An 18,861-nucleotide genomic window follows, 5' to 3' on the forward strand; every position below is an offset into this window, starting at 1 on the left:
GGGGGGATATGGGGAGGGGGGGTGTTATGTGGGGGAAATGGTAGGTGCGGCCGTCAGGTCAAGAGTTCTCTCACTGGTGCTGGGGAGGGAGGCAAAGGTTCAGCAGGAGGAGGGAGGGGGAGTAAAGGGGAAGGGGAAGGGGGGGTTGAGAGAGAGAGATCTGAAAAAGCAATCCTCTCCTGGCAGTGGTGCAGTTGTCCCTTTCCTGGCTGGCCAGCCCTCTCACCTTCAATCTAAGAGATAAGGACAGGTAGGGAGAGAGAGAGAGAGAGAGAGGAGGAAAGGGAAGAGGGGGATGGGGGGAAGGTAGGAAAGACACAGAGCTCTGCATTAGTCACACCTCAGTGATCTGAGAGCATAGCTATCTGTCCGGTGAATCCACCACGGCACACTGGATGACATCACCACACGCATTAGCGACGACTGTAACCTTGCCCACGTTAAGTGACACAAATTAGCATGACACGAACAGTGGGGGGGAAACATCACAGACAAGAGTAGAGACATTTCTCCTTGGTAGATTCACCTTGTGGTGGCAAGTCCCCTCTAGCAGTACCAAGTCTCTTAATGAGTAGCCTAAGAGCTATGCAAATTAACAACCTGAGAGACAGACAGCCTGCTATAAACGTGTAATAACGCAGTTTAACCTGTGAACAAACACAAATAAACATGGCATTTCCTAACACAGCTCAACAGCTCTAATAAAGCAGTTTAGCCTGTGAACAAACACAAAATACACATGTAATTTCCTAACACAGCTCAACAGCTTTGGCGGGGGCAGTTTTCTTGCCAGTTTTCTTGGCAAACCCCCTCCACTGAGGGCCATCCAGCTGTCTGTAACACACCCATCCAACCCTGCGGTCCACCCAGCAGTCTTTAGCACCTTGCCCTCTTATGTTTATAGACCCTTTCAACAAGAAAAACAAAAACAATGCTTGAACGTTCTATTTTGTTCCCAATCTACTTCCGCTTCATTAAGATAACATATGGAACGTTAAAACGGAAGCCTTGTGGGAACAACTATGATGCTGATAATGGAACTCTCTTCCATTATCAGCATCATTATCCATTTCACTGACGCTTTTAACCAAAGCGACTTATACATGTATGCCGATTATAACAAGGGCCAGTTTTGCCAGAGCAACTTAGGGGTTAAGTGCCTTGCTCAGGGACACAGTGGTGGCAGCTGCAAATCGAACCCACAACTTTTCTGTCTACTACTGCATGCTAAGCCAACTCTTTAGCCACTACGCTAATACCACCACCGTCCACCACTGATAGGTCTTCTCCATGCCTTTCTCCATTAGAGCTAGTGCTTTCATGGCTGGCTACCCACACCAAGGTCTCAGAGGCTGTGTGGTTTATCGTGCCGATGTAGGGGTGAGTTGAGAAAAGAGGCTCCCGTGTCCCGAGAGCCCTTGTGGGCAGGCCAGGCTAGAGGGATGAGGAGTGGACAGAAAGTAAAGGACGGCACAGCTGGTAAAGCATCGCTACCTCCACCACCACCACGGTGCCCCAATCAGTCTAGGACGGTAGCATAAGCTGAGGGTAATTGGCTCAGCACTTCGTCGTCGACTAAGGATCCTAATCATCATCCCAGAAGGGGCTGAGGGTAAAGCAGGGGGGGGGTGCATCGGGGAGTAAACATCTTAAATCCGTCTTTTCCTCTTTCCTTCGCTCTCAATCTGTCTGTCTCTCTGTCTCCCTCTCTCACTCTGCGTCCTGTCTCTCTCTTGGTCTCCTTCTTTCCCTCTCTCTCTCTCTCCCTCTCTCTGCATCCAGTCTCCCCCTCTCTTTCCTTCTCTCCCTCTCTCTGTGCGTCCTCCTGGGCTGTGTGGAGTGATTTAATGCGGGGTTTGCCCAGAGCAGGTGCTTTCTCCAAGTGAAGTCACCGCCAGGCGGTTCAGTGCAGTGACCTCAGCACGGCAAACCCCACTGGGAGACAACGGATACGGCTGCCTTCCCCAGCCCTCCGACTCAGCCAATCACAACGTGGGAGGCAGAGAGAGGGAGAGGGAGAGGGAGAGGGAGAGAGAGAGAGAGAGTGGGGGATAGAGGTGCGGGAGAGAGAGAAGGGAGAGGACAGAGAGAGAGAGAGAGAGAAACCGAAACCAAGACAGTGAAACGACAGGTAAGACAGTAAGATAAGGAAAAAGAGATGCATGAAGTGAAGGACTGAAGTAAAGAGAGAGAGACAAAAACAGAGGTACAAAAGAAAAGAAAGAAAAAGAGTGAGATCGTACAGAAGACTCCTGGTGCAGATCTGGGCACACCAGGGCAGATCTGGGCACACCAGGGCAGATCTGGGCACACCAGGGCAGATCTGGGCACACCAGGGCAGATCTGGGCACACCAGGGCAGATCTGGGCTCACCAGGGCAGATCTGGGCACACCAGGGCAGATCTGGGCACACCAGGGCAGATCTGGGCACACCAGGGCAGATCTGGGCACACCAGGGCAGATCTGGGCACACCAGGGCAGATCTGGGCACACCAGGGCAGATCTGGGCACACCAGGGCACTACACAATTACATGTGACAGCTGGGTAAAGGGGCCGGTCTCAACTGCCAAGTCCACGGAGTAAAAAGGAGTAATTTAGTGAGAAATCTATCTGTCCCGTGAGCTAGGGGTCTACATTCTGGTCTGGTCTGTGCTGTGCCACGCTTCCCCCACACCCTCTTTTCTATGTTTACTACAATTACTCACCCCATTTCACTTCAACCCCCCCCCCCCCCTTCCCCTACTCACACATACCACATTCACTCACACCTCCCTCTTTTTTTCCCCTCACTACATCAATCCCCCTTTCTTTCTCTCTCCCTCTCTCACAGACACACACTCACTCCATCTCTTTCCGCTGTGTTTCTTTCTCTCTCTCTCCCTCTCTCTCTCTCTCCCTCTATCTTTCTCTCTCTCCCTCTCTCCCTCTCTCTCTCCCTCTCTCTCTCTCTCTCCCTCTCTCTCGGAGGGCTGAAAGTAAGGCAGTCAGACTAGAGTCACTGTGCTCCGTCTAATCGAAAACACATTTTCTCCAGCGCTCCCTCCCTCTTGCTTTCTCCCCTGTCCGTCCACTCCCTCAGTGACAATCATTCCCCTATTTCCTCTCGGCGCTGTTCACTGTACACAGCCGAGCAAGACACACACACACACACACACAGACTGAGAGAGGCACAACATTGAGGTGTCAGAGTTGCACTCTGCACTCTCCTCTCTCTCGCGCGTGCACACGATCCGCCTGTGGTCTTATCACCCTCACCAGATTCGAGCGGCAGAGGTTTTCATCTGACTCATCATTCTGTCTACAATCCTTCTTCATGTGCACATTCCTTACGAATAGAATGCTACCTCCGAGTTCTTTTAAAGCTTTTCAGATGTATTTAAGATGGTCAGGACTGGCTACTTCTGCACAGTCCCAAATCAGTCTGTTCTTTGCCTAAGGGTACTTACACCGCATGACAAACACAAATTGCTTCATCAGTATTTTCTCTGTGGAGTACATTATCTCCATATGTTGGATACAAGTCCAATGTGTCCAATACAGCAGAAAACCAACTTTTTCTCAACTTGTGACAGGTTAAGTTAATACCGAGAAAGCAGAGTAGAATTATAGGATAAACACATGAAAATGATCAATAGGGTCTTCTTCAGAAAGATGGATACATGGTAAGGACCAATCAAAAGCTATAGGTATTCTACCTTTTGTGTAACACAGACGGGTTTTATAATTAATAAAGTGGGGAAAAGAAAGGAAGAAAGAGGTAGAGAGATAAATGGAAGGTGTACGACAACGCAGCGGATGAATACGTAGACATAGTAAACAACTTAGCGCGCCCCCTCCCCTCGCACTCCGCACTTTTGCACACGATGTTCATAAACTGCTGAATTTATCCTGGAGACACGCAAGATCTCTGAGCTGTGCGCTCACACACAAGTTACGGCAACGTCTCTTTTGAATCTTAAACCCAGTCATTTATTGCAGTTGTCTCAGACGAAATACGACATCAAAAGGTGACATCAAAACAAACGGTGATGTTAAAATGAATTACTTCATTCTTCACTCAAACTAATGAATCCAAACGCATTCTCGAAATATATGACAACGCAACGTTGAAGAAAACGTCTAGTGGTATATCTGGAAGTTCAGCCACAACAGGATTTTCCCTAGCAATGTTCGAGCACTCTCTATTCAACATTCTACGAGTGAACGCGTTATTTCCTGACATGAGACAGGCCACGTGCTGTTGTGGGTCAGAGTTCAAAGGTGCCCTGCAGTCTCCAGACAGGTCCACTTATTTAGCAACTTGTTTAAGACACACGTGTAGTTCCACTTGCTCCCGTTCAAGTCTTACACACACGCCATCTGTATGTGCTGTGAACCGTACTGAAACTGAGGTTATCTGAGGATGATCGACATGTCTCGCTAGGCAAGTATCATATGAAACGCATAAAACTTGCAAAAATAGTCAAGTAACAAATAATGTTAGCGCCTAGGACAGTTTCTGATTCCAAAAAAGCGCAAATCCAATTCTTACTAGAATAACACAACACACAAGGAAACTACTTGCACTATATTATTCAATTAACTTTCCAAAGACCGTTAGGATCCGATTATTAACAAGGTGAGAGAACTAGGGGAATCACCTCGCTGTTTACACCTGCCGAATGATTTCACAAGCGTGTCGCCGTCAAACATGTTGATAGCCTCGTGCGAGTAATGATTTGATGCGAGATTTCCAGAACTCACCATGCCTGTCTCTCCCCATTGCTTTCCTTACCAAGTCGCTAACGTTATTCCGTTTTCTTTAGAAAATACAATTAACAGATTAAAATTACACTACATTGTCCCAACACCTGAAAGGCGAGGAGTCAGCAAAATCTAGACAGCGCTAAAAAATGGTTCGATAACAGCATAGCCATTATAGCAACTCACCTTAATAGCGGTCCAAAAACGGAGCTCACATAATTTGGATCAAAATCCTCCCTTCTTGTGTATCAACATGGTCGCCACAGTATTTTTGTTGCAAGTGCTGATTTGCCGGGGGGAATGAGATAAAAGACAATTATCAAAATAACGAAGGAAATCCAGCAATGTCCTTTCCATCATACTTCTCTCCAGGACGAAATGTTAACAATCGGTAAATATAGCGCAACAAAGCGCTGTTATCTTGACTTATGGATATGAAACCTGCTAGCAGGCTATCACAGAAGTGACCCCATCCAACGTCCTATTAGTGAAATACGTACGCTAGGTAGCCAGGGTGCTATCCAGAGAGCAAATTATTTAGACAGTGCCCACTAATAGTGTTAAATAACTCTCCCGTTACCAAAAAGTGTATTTTACTGCGTGGACATTACAGTGTGTCGCATGCACACTGTCTATGTCGTCCGCTTGACACAATTCATTCATTGAAGGGAGATGTTTATTTTGTAGCAAGCTAGACCTCAATAATACCCTGGTGCTACATTGTATCCAGTGCGTTTCAGTCTAGCTTGCTAACTGCCTATCATTTTTCAGGGTTGGATTGCTAAGTGTAACTTATGCTGGTTCTCTGATAACGTGGCCATACGCTATACATCCAGGAGATCAGTAACACCCGACTTTATGATTACAATAGCCACACTGTCGTTATAGCAAGATAATTACACCAGACAAACCCGTTGGTAAAACGAATAATCTGTCCTGTCATATCCACACAGATGCTACGACTAGCTACGGGCTAACTGTGTACAGCCCTCTCGGCTAACGAAGCAGTGTGCTGCAACTGGCTAGCTTGTTTTCCTTGCAAAGTATGCACTCTCGTCTAGTCAATAAAAGAACAGTAATAAAACATATATGTTGTAAGAGACATTAACCACAATTGATTTTAAGTAAAATAATATTCAGATATAGCGTTGGATAGGTTATTAAAAAAAACACGAACTGTCAACAAAATGGCGGCTGCGTTGAATCAACAGAGACCCGAAATGGATCTCTCCCTGTATTTCTTCTCCCACTCCTTCTTTTTCTGTACAGCGGTTATTATCCGTCGTATCCCAGAATGTCGCCGGAATCCTTCTCCGGGACAGTGTTAGTCGAGCTTGGACGTGTCGGAATGGGCCTCTCTCATTAATCGGGCCTCCATGCCTGCTAAGCCCGTAACGTTTCTGTCAGTACAACACGGGCATTCTCTCCGTCACAGAGCGGGAGGGGAGGGAGGGAGAGACTGTGAGCGAGGGGAGGAGGACCAAGCGAGGAGGGAGGAGGGCATGTGGCGTATAGTGTTCACCACTTTCTCCCGTTTCTCCCAGTTCTCCGCTTGAGATGTTTGTGTTCTCTTTAACAATGTTAGACCTTGGCATGCGATGTGATATAAAACGACATTACGTAATGGACAGTTTGGATTCGAGAGTAATCTTGTATCTGTATACGAATGGTCCTACGTGACCTCTACAATTCTTCTGGAACCTTTCTAGGCGGAAAAAAACGCGCCTTGGTGTTTTCGTGCGCTCGTGGCAGTGTTTACCCACAGTGAAGAATCTAGACTCCCGTGGGAATTGTTGCAGAGAGGCGGGTTGTTCAAGTGTCTGTAAAGTGGCTACAATCCAATCATAACGAGCTAACTGGGAAATTGTAGGAAAGCCTTATGTTTCATTTGCCTGTTTCCCTTGTGCATAACAGTTTATGCATGTTATTGGCTCCTTCTATGAATAGGCGGGACAAAGGAACAGTCCGTCGATACGCACAGTCTATATATGGACATTTATGATATTAATATTCCTGAAATATTTAGTGACCTCAAGATTGGCTTTGGCTTCTTAGTTTTAGGTAGGCTGTTGTTCAAGGTATCTTTCTAAAGTATGATCTTTACAGGCGAAGAATACATGCATTATTGCAACGTAGGCTTGGTTATAGTTCATGGTAACTTGTAAAGACTGAAGCAACCACTGGTTTGGCAGCCAGTAGCCTACTGCTCTTTGGGTCACCATGGTGCTCCACATTGACAACCGACCACAAGTTTTTCCACATTAGAGGGGGTACCATGATGAAAGAAAACATAAGATCACAATGGACACTCAGATAATCACTGTGCCTACTTGTTTATCTTTTATTTTTTGGTCAATTTAGTGTCAGATATTTGATCTTATTAATTGCATTATTATTATACCTATATATACGTGTACATAGACATAAATACATATACATGTATATACAAATAGAAAAAAAACGTTCACTCTAGGCAATAATTCCAGTGTTGAAATGTGTTGTCCATTAATTGACTTAACATACAGTAAGAATTCCACCATGACCCCTACTATAGACACTTTTTTGCACTTTTATGCATTTATAGGTCTACAATTACAAGTATTTTCCTTAAGATCAGTGACACTGAACCTAACTAACTAGACCCAAAGTGAGCATTTTCAGTAGCCTAGGCTAGTGGAACAAAGGGCTATCCACTCGCTGCTATACCACCAGCTTAGAGATGACACTGAGATGGATGAGAAATACTTTAAGTGACCCATCTTTAGGAGCTTGAAGAATGACAGAGCCAAAAAAGACTGATGTTAGTGATATAAAGGTGGTGAGTGTTATCGGGAGAGAGAGCTAATAAAACAGATGATAGAATCACAATTAGAGAGCTAATAAAACAGATGATAGAATCACAATGCTTTGAAGAAAACGCCCAAATTCATGGGACATTAAAATAATAGTCATATCCTCTCAAGATTACCTTAAACACACAGATGCACCAGGTAAAGTAAACAATCACTTATACTGCAGTTACAGGGACAGTAAAAGTCACAGAGAAAAACAAAATAATGCATCAACACATCAAAAACAACAACAACAAAAGAGAAGCCATGAAGATAGAGCGGTGGTCTTCATGGTGAGGTGCCAACGGGGCGGAACCCCAAACTTGAGCGGCGTTCAGAGAGGCTGATCCAAGCCTAGCTCAGTTCATAAACCTGAGAGAACCAGTCAGAATGGGAAGCACAGAGCCACACTAAAAATAGGGGGAAAAAACAACACTGCACAGTGATCTGTCCCACATTTCTCTCACAACTCAATAACAAAGTGTATAATATACCCTTGTCCTTTTTTTGGCACTGAAATAATAAAAAAAAAAACACTCTCCCTGTTAACTGTTTGCACATTCAGTAGTCTACAGAAGTTCTTGTGGAGATGCAGAGGAATTTAAAAAAAGCATAGAGATCCATAAAGATGGGTCTCCTGGGAGTTGGGGGTGGAGAGAGGGGTAGATAGAGGGATAGATAGAGGGGTGGAGAGAGAGGGAGAGAGGAAAAGAGGGAGAGAAAGGCATGGATGAGCGTAGGTCCATCTGCTCGGCTACACACAGACCTCAAAAAGGAGGGCGGCACAAAGACTGAATGGCGAGGAAGCACAGAGAACAGAAGCATACCGCTCTCTGGAATTTTATGTGTTCCTGGAGTTCTGTCAAAACATTTCATTTTTGAAGTGTTGTCATCTACTGTGCTGTGTGAATATGATATAAATAGGAAGAAAGGGGGGGAAAAAACTTTGGGATACCCAAATGTGCAAACTTTTTGAAAAGTGTTTTAAATACTTGGAGCACATTCGCCTAGAGCACGTCTGGAGATGGCAGGCAGGAAGGCAGCAGGGCTTCCCTCAAAGGGCTGTCCCTCCCTGGGGTTCAGCAGCGACAGGGCTGGGCTCTGGGACCTGGGCGAGGGGCTCTGGCAGTAAACTGTAGTCTTCCCCGTTCAGACTCTTACGGCATACTGGACATGTGTCGTGCTACGTACAGTGTGCAAAAGAACAAAAGATAATGAGAACTCAAAATGAGCAGCATGCACCACAGCTAATGTCACTGGATGCTTCTTTTACATATGGGGTTCTTGTTTACCACCACATGTACAGTATACCAATCAATGAACCATGAGACGAGTATTATATATGTTTATATACTGTATGTTTAAATATTCATACGTTAACACACCTATTTTCAGTGCCCCCTTACAGATGCTTTGAAAACAAATGTTAGTGTCCATAGTTACACCTCTTACCATCTGTAACCACGGCACAATGCAGTCGCTATGGAAATAGTGCAGGCAGGGCAGCTGCCGGACGTTCTCGTCAGCCGCGTACTCCTCCCGGCACACCGGGCACTCAAGTCGGCACGCTGAGTGACAGAGACATGGATGGAAAACACACGACGAAGGAGAAGGATATACAAACATGGAGAAAAAAAGTCAGGTTTATTGGGAACTGTCATGAGACCAATAAATTGTCCTGCTTTAGTTATGATTTCATATGTACAAGCAAGTGAACCGATGCTGCCAACATGTGCAACTTATTACACTGGTATGCAACATGAACGTGGAACGGAGACTGGTAGTGGTACACTAAATGTTGTGAATGACCACATATCTCATTAGCAGAGGTGTGATGTACTCTCTTACCCAATCTGACATGTATCTTATTAAAATACAATACAGAGGCTTTCAGCATTTGGCTCCAAAAGTGTTTTCATTATGAGTACACAGTGAGTGTGTGTTTGTTTTCTGAGTGTGTGTGTATGCACGCATGTCAGCAAAGTATGGGAACTCACCAGCCTGTTCCTGAGAAACAGCTACGGTAGGGAGCGATGAGATCATCTCTTTCTCGGCAGGCGGAGGGCCCGTGTTCTCTAATTGACCTAACAACTAAAAATAAGGACAGACAGGGAGGGGTCAACTCAGTAAGTGTGTGTGTGTGTGTTACCTAGAGCGTAGTTTTTGGGAGGGGACAGTATCATTAATGATCACATTCAAAAATGGGTACAATGGCAGCAAAAACAAAAAGGACTTTCTCGGACAAAATCAAACTCAACAATGCATGCTATATCTTATCTACTACAGGGTAAATGAGTCCTGCAAATCCAACTCCAGGATGAAATGGTCTATTATCCCAAACAGGACAATAGTGGCGACTGTAGTCTGATGGTAACCCACCTGTGTAATGACAGTATCTAAGCCACCCTGACCCCATGCGTAGTCCCCTGGGTTTGAGTGCAGAGACCTATCAGAGACAGAAAGATTTCCAGTCTTATATAGGAGAATATTTACTCAGGGAACAACACAGACAGTGAGACACAGGCAGTGAGAGACAGAAACTGTACCAGAATAACGATTAAAAAAAAAAAAAAAAACTCTGGAAACAATGTGGGAGAGACAAACTTCCTGTTAATTAATTAAACATTATCTCTCTGTTAAGTCCCACATCCAAGTCTGTGAAAATAATGTGCTTCAACTATGCCTTTATAAGAGGACAGGACAAGGGCACTTTATTCTTACATAATACCTGCTACGCTATGGTGGACGTGTAAGTGAACAGGGTGTGGTGATAGGCTCCAGATGCTGTTAGCCTTCACAGGGGCTTTCCCCGGCACAACTGTCACAACTGTTTACTGAGAACGGTCCGCCACTCAAAGGCATGCAGCTGACCACAGGTCTGTGGTCGCCAAACAGACCACTGCCGAAAAGAGGCGATGGGAATCGGACCAGAAACAGACACACTTAAAACAGCCAGTTAAATTACAGCTCAGCCCAACTGGGGAACAAAGAGGCTGGTCACAGATGTTGCAGTTCATCAGTTCATCCCTTGGACTAGTTATTGGCAGTGATTTAACTGCAGTTCACAATACATGAAGCTTGCACCATCTAAAAAAAACGTAGCCAACCGTTGTTTGAGTCTGTATATCATATTTCCGTATACAGGTTAGGCAGGTCATGATGTTACAACAGACTATTGTTCCAGAGGCAAAACCAACATTTCCTTCTGGTACAACGGTAATTCTGCAGTAAAATTAATTAACGCCTAATAACTGAAAGACTAGTCCTTCATGTATGTTTTTTAGTTAGCTAGAGTCTGATTTGTGGTAGCAAAGAATTCACACTGCTGTGTTCAAAACCAACACCACTCAAATCAACACTTAACAAATGGCTGTGGCTTTACTTGTTTCTTTTCAAATGAAGTGCTAACTTTACAGACTTACAGAATTACAATTCCTGCAAATTGCCAAAGCACAACTATGTAAAAGCCAGTTGGTACATACCATGAAGATGTTGCAGAACTTGGGTTTCCGTTGTTGGCAAACAAACCAGCCAGAAACTGCTGTACAATCCTTAATGTGAAACAAATATTAGGTTAGCCAGAAAGTATTTTAGGTCATGCATTATTCTGAACCCAGATGACAGTTATGTATGATTGCATGATGTATGCAATGATAATGTGTATCTGTAAAATATGTTTCACAATTTTTTTATTATTATTATTTCTTTGGCGAATTTATATGTTCTTTTATAGAGTAAATAAATGGGCCTCTAGAATAAGTTTGGATTAGTATCATTATGAGAATAAACAGATCTTCAGATGATACAGCCATAATGTAAAATGTAACAGCACTGGGTGCAGCACAGTCTCTGTGTCAACACCTTGTTTTTTCATCTCGGCCACAAAAACACCATGCGGTCACCATCAATCCTCTTTGTTCTAGGTTTGGCTTGTTTAAGATGGCCTAAACACACCTAATACATTGTAGAAATCAAACTGATAATAAACGGGCGAGTGCATGAGAGAGGGACAGTTTGTTTGTGGTTGGCGGATTTGACTATGTGAGAATGTTGTTGGTGTTAATGTCTGGTTCCTCCGGAAATACTCTGTTTCTACATCTCTCTCTGTTTCAGTTGCTAACTGTTCTTCATGCACACACTCACTTCTACACAACACCAAACTCCAAGCATGCATGCAGCCTGCTTAATGGACAGTCGTGTCCCCCCCCCACACACACACACACTCACACACACACTCCCCATCGGACATCCCTCTGTGACATAATGCCTCTGTCCATACACCCCCAATAACTGTGACCTGGACTTTGCATTGTTGCAAAAACACTACAACAACCCTACCTACTCTATTAGATTTATAAATGTATTGCACCAAGCACTTTACTGGACACAGCACTTTATGGGGTTTTCTAAGGGGTATTTATGGGGAGTTAATTAGGTATAAAGTAATGGGTGATTCATGGGGATGTAAATTGATATAAGGCAAATGGGTGAGCAACTACAAAACTATATGTCTGTCTGTTTTGCTCTTACAACATTTCGTTGTTATCCTGTAACAATGACAAATAAATGGAACTGAACTGATGCATGACTCAGCTTGACCTCAGCTCCCTAAGATTATTGGAACTGGACCTGCACTTTTAGAGGCACAAAAAATAATGTTGAAGTGTGCTGACTTTGACTACATGGACAACAACACCTAAAGTATACACATAAAGACTATTCTACTTACATGTAGAATGACACTTCCAGTTTATACAGTGGGTAGAATAAGCATTGAATACATACTTATTTTCCCCGCTGTATACCACCTACTACATCTAAAACCAAACAGACCAGTGGTGTAGTCTACGTGATACGCAGGTCTACGCAGTATACCCACTTAAAAAGCATCACCATCTCAGTATACCCACTAAAAATAGACAAGGATACGTATTAACATTTGGGGTTGATCACAATATACCCACTACAGCTAACTAGACTAGGCCTACACCACTGGAACAGACTATTCTTTGTTAGCATAAAATAATACCCTACAGTACATGTCTATCAACAGTAGCAGCTGTAGATCGTGTACTTTACTGTATTCACTGATATTTGAGAGAGGATGGTTTGACATTTGGGAAGGATCTAGAGTGCATTGGCATGTTAAAATCCCTCAAAGATCCTCCGGAGTGATGGGAAGATAATACAACCCCCATGACTCTTAAAGACCTGTAAGAATCTGGCTACTCTGGTTCACGTTAGCCAACTTCATTGGACCTTAAAGATTAGTTTCCTGTACAAGGATTAAGCCTAGTCCTAGTCTAAAAGTCAAGTAAACTAAAAGCAAACATCAATGAAAATCTCAACTGAAAGGATCTTTCAGTCTAAGACTATAGGCTTAATCCATGCAAGGTAAACTGGAAGTAAGTGTTGCATGACATTTAATTCCTAAGCCAATAGCATAACAATACCAAGGGGTTATCACAGTAGACAGCTTTTTCTTTTATGTATTTTGTATGTGTACATTCACATTTACCTAAAGCTATCATATCTGAACACACTAGACAGGTACTCCGAGAGGTTTCTGGGTGGCTATATCTCATGACATTCTATAGCTATACTAGGCTATAACCTTCTTAGCCTTGTTCCACCCACCCTTCCATCGCCGGCGCCCTCTCCGGCCGGGCCCGTGACCTCTGCTGCGTGTCCGCGTCCTGCTGAGCCAGAGGCTCTACTTCTGTGGGTGCTGCGGAGAGTGATGATGTCTCTGCCTGGGTCCCCTGGCCGGCTCCCTCCAGAGCACCCTCCTCTCTGCTGGGGAGCAGCTCAGCATAGGTGGGGTCGTTGAGGAGGGCAGAGCGCTCCATGAAGAGCAGCTGCCACAGCTGACATGACAAAGATATGGAGGAGTGGATGAGTGGGGTGACATAAGGCATGACCACACAGAGGAATGCACTGAGGGCCAGACAAAGACAAATGAAGGAATGTCTGTAGGAGGGGAACGTCTGTTCTTAGACAAGAGACCCGTACCTCTGTAAACTGGGAGCCGACATCATCATCATCGTTGGCTTCAGTGGTGTCTCCAGTTGCCAAGAGACTGAGATTTAGGAGATAATGATTTTGATAACAATCAACCATGGGTGGGTCAAAAATGCATAAAATGAAGCCATCTTTTGGTTGACAATACGGGCAAAGTGTCTATCTTTAGACCCGTGAAGACTTTAGTCTTCCTATAGGAGTTCAGAGATATTCTTCCCAGCTTTTGTGTAGCCTACTAAAAGCGGACTCTTACCTTGACCCCTCCGTCACTTCCTCGATAAATCCAGACTCACACGTGGGACAAACAAACTCCTGAAAGAAAAAATAGGCTATATTGTCTGCTCCAGATTAACTAATTAACTAAATAACTAAACTATAATAACGCTACACTTTATTTTAACTTAATACGTTTTAACGTTGGATATTTCACTAAAATCGTACCCTAGGTGTGCAAAGTGAAAATCCCCCTAAATAATATTCCCCCGACTCTTAAGGAGGTTACATCAGCGCCAGCACGTGTGCTTCTATGTTAATAAACATGCGTCAGCTGTTAGGTGGGCGTTAATCCACACAGTGGTCTCTCGGCTCTTTACCGACACACCGTGGCTGCCAATCTTAGGGGCTCTCCCCCATCGGCTACAACGTGCCCTCGTTCTAAATATGGCAACAGCATAAACCCTAAACTTGGATCACTCATTCTGTGCCACTCGAATCGGCCAACTTTGTTAGCCCTCCTAAGTTTTCTAAGTAGCCAACAAGCTTACCAAAAGTGATCAACCCTTTCAGCTCACAATCATAGCAAGCAATATTTGTAATTTTTAACCTAAATACTATTTCAGAGAGCACTTTCGCAAGGAAACACCCCATTTATCTTGATGTTATCCTACCATTCCGTGTAGTAACGACGTCTCATTGACGTGGAATCAACAGCGGTTTCTGAACTCACCGGGAGTTTAGGATCGATTTCACTTTTACAGCAGTGACAGTAGAAACGCTGCCGGGGAACCGTCGCAGCCTCCGCCATCTTCAGAGTGGCAGTCCAAATACTGACGTTGACCCGGGCGCGCACTGACACGGGGGTAGGCGTCGACGGCTGGCACAGGGGTCGAGTCAGTCCAGAAGGATACCGAGTTGGGCTAAGAATATTTTACTACATAAATGAAGGAAGCCCTCTGTGAGATTGCTCTTGAAACAGGCAAACTGATGAATGATCATGTCTGCTTTAATGAGTGTTTTGATATACATTTTAAAAACATTACTTTGACACTGGCATGGAAAGATATTAGTATGTTTTTAAGTTTACGCAAATTGCTGGGTCATGTAAGGCCATGGGGTGCAAACGAATCACCAAAAAAGGGATAAAACCGTGATAGATTCTGTCTAGTCTTAGCTCCAGTTTGGCTGAGTCATTTCCTACCGTCAACTTGGCTTAGTCTAAAATGACTGTGCATAACGGTTTGGCTCATATATCAGATATCCTAATAAGGATGCAGGTCCGTAGAAACTGTTTTTTCGTGTGTCAGGAGCATGTCGTCAGAAAACAGCAGCCAGATGCTCATCTGTATAACATCTTGGTAGTTTAAAGGTCAATGATGAGTATTTTATTGGAAGCTAATTATCAAAGGGCTTTTTATAGTTTGCCCCACACCTATTTGGTATTATGCATTTATTTTCTGACATTGTTCTTGAGGTTGCACAAATTATTGTTGAAGGTCAACTACTTCCCCTACATGCATTGCCTTTGTAAAAACAAATTCATTTTGAAGAAATATTATAGAGATTGGGTCCATGCTCTAGGGAGTAATAAGGTTTTAATAAAAACAAACTAGACTTCCAGTTGTGACAATAATAATAATAATAATAATAATAATATACATCGCAAACATTAACAGTGTGACAGCTAAACATATAAAGGTCAGCAAAACAATGCTTTTGTCGTTCTTTATTTTGGCATTGGAAAAATACTTAAATTGGCATTCTCCTTCACATCACAAAAAAGATAAGGTAAAACATAAAAACCAGTTAGAGCTCATTGTTAGCGACATAAAAACATTGGCCACAGACACCTGAACAATTCAGCCATAGTTAATTACATGTTAAATCAACCTAGTGTGTTTTACACTGCATCGTCAGCTGTAGCAACATGATCTTCTGCCTTTATGTCCATCATTCAAATATACAACATGCAATTCAATCTTGTTTGTTCATCAGTTTGCTTGCATTCATAATACAATTGCCACACATCTCCACATATTATTATTTTTTATTATCATGTGAGGAGCAATGCTTGGGTGTTGCTATTTGTTACTGAAAGGGCCTGGCTGACTGCTACAGCCAATTAAAGCAAAGGTAGAACACTGGGAGCAGAAATGCAAGAGAGTCACCAGCGCCTTTTCAGGTAAGGAAACCATTATGGAATTTTTTTTTTTTTAAAAACAACTGCAAAAAGCTCAAAGCAATTTCTCACATCTTCACTTAACTCTGGGGTGGGGGTGGGGGGTGGCTTTGAATTATCATCAGGCCATAACAGCCTTAATGTGGGTACTAGAGTAGTGATGAAATGGACCCTTTCACACTGGCAGCAGAAGGGGAGACTGACTGTCATGGCATTGGCACCCTACTTGGGATCTACTTCTCAGTAGTAGCTAACAGACCACCTGTGGGTCTTCCATTGAATTTCTTTCATGACTGATTTCTCATTTACAGTAACCTACCCCGCCGACCCCTCATATTCCCACTCTTCCCCATCTCCCCAAGTAGGTTTCTGGGTATAGTCCTGGCTCCCACCCCCACCCCAGGGACATTAACAACTGGTGATATCACTTCTTGGCGCTCAGGTGTATCCGTGCAAACAGAGCTTTAAGTGTTTTTGTTATTTAATCGGCATCTTTTTTTTTTTTTTTTTTTTCCAAAACGTGTAGGTAAATTATGAGGGACACAATCTACTCTTACTACCCAGTTACTGACTTTTATAATTCATTTTTTATTTTAAATAAACAATGGACATCATGGACAGAAACAAAGGAAATCTACCTTGCACAAATGTTTGTCCCGATACATCTGAGGCCAGTGTGTCTGTAAAGACTTGTCCAGCTTGGACTAGCCGTCCCAGACAAGCGCACGACCCAGACCCACCCTCCTCCTCCTCTTCCGCCAAACCTCTACCGCGCCCCCGTGAAGGCGCTCTGGGCAGCAGAGGTGGTGGCAGTTGCCGCTGCCTGCCTGACGGCCTGATTGGACATAACGCCGGTGGCAAACTCAGCCTGAGCCTTCTCAAAACTGGCCCCGGTCTGCCTGTAGAGGGAGTGCACCTGCAAGAGAGAGGAGGGAAGAAACACAAATATCAACACACCACGAGAGAGAGAGAGAGAGAGAGAGAGAGAGGGAGCGAGAGAGAGAGAACCTCTATAGCCAAGACCCAAACAGTGACATTTAAAAGAATGTGACATTTAGATGTGGACAGACTTGGAACACACACTCATGATTTTTAATGGGATTTTCCTCACTATTCGGACTGATGTCATTTCCTGTCTCTGGCTCGTCATGGAACAAGGAATAAGCCCACCACACACACACACACACACACACACACACCACACGGCAGGAAGGACTAAAGCAGAAAGATTACCTTCTTCAGCATGACCACTCCCATGGCCGCCTGGCCAGTGAAGAGGATAGCGTTCAGCAACATGATCACCCCAACAGGAACGCTGGACTTCAGAGTAGCCAGACTCACGATCCACCCACTACGAAAAGGACAAGACAGGAGGGGAAACTAGAGGAATTACTAAGGTAATCACTGATTGCGTGAGGAAAGGAGAGAGGATTAAAGAGTTACAGCGTCTATGATAATATTGGAAAGAGTACAACTAGTACGTTTTAGCCAAGCTCACGGTGACAACTGACAACAGACTATTTGTCTCTGCTGAGTTATGGAGGTTGTCGAGTTGTATTAGTGGTAGTTCCTAAAAATGCCACATCTTGACTCTTGCCAACTTATCCTCATATGAGGTTGATGAAGTTCAAATAATCATACAAGTAAAGAGTTTGCTTATGCAGTCGCACCTGAAGCCCCAGCCAGGGATGCCGATAGTCATGATGACATAGAAGACGACTTGGGCAAAGAAAACGAAGAAGAAGGCGAAGAAGTTGAAAGAGCTGTCACTCCTGTAGATAGATAGATAGATAGATAGATAGATAGATAGATAGATAGATAGATAGATAGAGAGAGAGAGCGAGAGAGAAAGAGAGAGAGAAAGAAAGATTTTGAATTGTACTTTATTGCGTTGCACAACAGCACAAAACTTCAATCAATGATGACCAAAATATTTAAAAAGCAGAGAGAGAGAGAGAGAGAGAGAGCGATATCAAATTTAAGTAACAGTAAGGAGCAATAAGCTATTCACATGATAACAGGCCTAACATGCATCCTCTTGTACCCACTATGTGCAGCAGGTGGCGCTAGAACTGCAGCTTACTTCACAGAACAACAGGTTCAAACTAGCAACTCTGTTTATTCTAATTTCAGGGACTTCTGCATTCTCTGGTTATCCCTTAATGTTTAGATATGACTAACGACCATACTTCACACCATACTGCACCTCTAGCCAGGTTAAAGTCCAGCTTGTGCCAGAGGACGATACAAACGCTCTCGTACTTAAAAAAAAGAATAACCACAAAATGGTCAAAATATGTGCGTGGGTGTAGTCAATTTGTAACCACAAAATGGCTTGGTGGTGGTTTGATGAGGTATGGTGTGGGAAGAATGTTTCTGAGCAGGAGGAAACGTGCGCACACCTGAAGGCTTTGTACACGGGCCTGTACCAACAGACAAAGGAGCAGGGGGTGAAGAGAATGAACCAGAGGATAGCCAGGCCCAGACCTACGCCCCCCGAGACGTCCACGCAGAAGTTGGCCAACGAGGAGATCAGGTTGAACAGCAGAGTGCAGGCCGTGACTACAGGGAGAGGGAGACGTAGAGGGCAAGGGGTAGAGAGAGAGAGAGAGAGAGAGAGAGAATTTGAATTTCAAAAACCTGTTATTACATTCTTGCCACAAAGTACTTACATGTCACAATGTACAGTCGCACTAAAAATAAAATAAATAAAACCAAGGAGCAAGTCATGCTTTATCCTCCAAGAAATGTGCAAACTGCAATTCGCCCTCAGCCGTGACTACAGGGAGAGGGCAAGGGGTCGAGAGAGAGAGAGAGAGAGAGAGAGAGAGACCAAAATATATAACCACATGAGAGCAGAAAAGTCAAGT

General features: G+C 44.0%; 2 protein-coding genes and 1 long non-coding RNA gene across 4 annotated transcripts in view; all 3 read right to left on the reverse strand.

The window, feature by feature from the left end:
- Nucleotides 1-7: 7 nt before the first annotated feature.
- On the reverse strand, nucleotides 8-6,177 carry LOC143140400 (uncharacterized). The gene is made up of 3 exons (XR_012990649.1): nucleotides 5,922-6,177; nucleotides 4,931-5,027; nucleotides 8-233 (listed from the first exon to the last, which is right to left on the reverse strand). It is a non-coding gene; the product is annotated as an uncharacterized LOC143140400 (long non-coding RNA).
- An 890-nt stretch (nucleotides 6,178-7,067) lies between these two features.
- On the reverse strand, nucleotides 7,068-14,723 carry rnf115b (ring finger protein 115b). The gene is made up of 9 exons (XM_076301258.1): nucleotides 14,543-14,723; nucleotides 13,850-13,908; nucleotides 13,588-13,654; nucleotides 13,213-13,442; nucleotides 11,058-11,126; nucleotides 9,955-10,021; nucleotides 9,573-9,666; nucleotides 9,028-9,143; nucleotides 7,068-8,758 (listed from the first exon to the last, which is right to left on the reverse strand). Exons 1-9 carry the CDS (start codon nucleotides 14,618-14,620, stop codon nucleotides 8,630-8,632), a joined length of 909 nt encoding a protein of 302 aa, XP_076157373.1. The 5' UTR covers nucleotides 14,621-14,723; the 3' UTR covers nucleotides 7,068-8,629.
- An 800-nt stretch (nucleotides 14,724-15,523) lies between these two features.
- scamp3 (secretory carrier membrane protein 3) overlaps nucleotides 15,524-18,861 on the reverse strand; it is an 8,636-nt gene continuing 5,298 nt past the window's right edge. For both annotated transcript variants that reach the window (XM_076301260.1, XM_076301259.1), the window contains 4 exons: nucleotides 18,394-18,553; nucleotides 17,662-17,763; nucleotides 17,225-17,342; nucleotides 15,524-16,907 (listed from right to left, as the gene is read on the reverse strand). In XM_076301260.1, the coding sequence (XP_076157375.1) occupies nucleotides 16,758-16,907; nucleotides 17,225-17,342; nucleotides 17,662-17,763; nucleotides 18,394-18,553 (530 nt within the window). In that variant the 3' untranslated portion in view covers nucleotides 15,524-16,757. The remainder of the gene's footprint in view (nucleotides 16,908-17,224; nucleotides 17,343-17,661; nucleotides 17,764-18,393; nucleotides 18,554-18,861) is intronic.

The sequence above is a fragment of the Alosa pseudoharengus genome, unplaced genomic scaffold (genome assembly GCF_046254945.1).
Source record: "Alosa pseudoharengus isolate Yale_2024_CS ecotype anadromous, Long Island Sound unplaced genomic scaffold, YU_APseudo_1.1 YU_APseudo_1.1_scf_23, whole genome shotgun sequence".
Lineage (NCBI taxonomy): Eukaryota > Metazoa > Chordata > Actinopteri > Clupeiformes > Clupeidae > Alosa > Alosa pseudoharengus.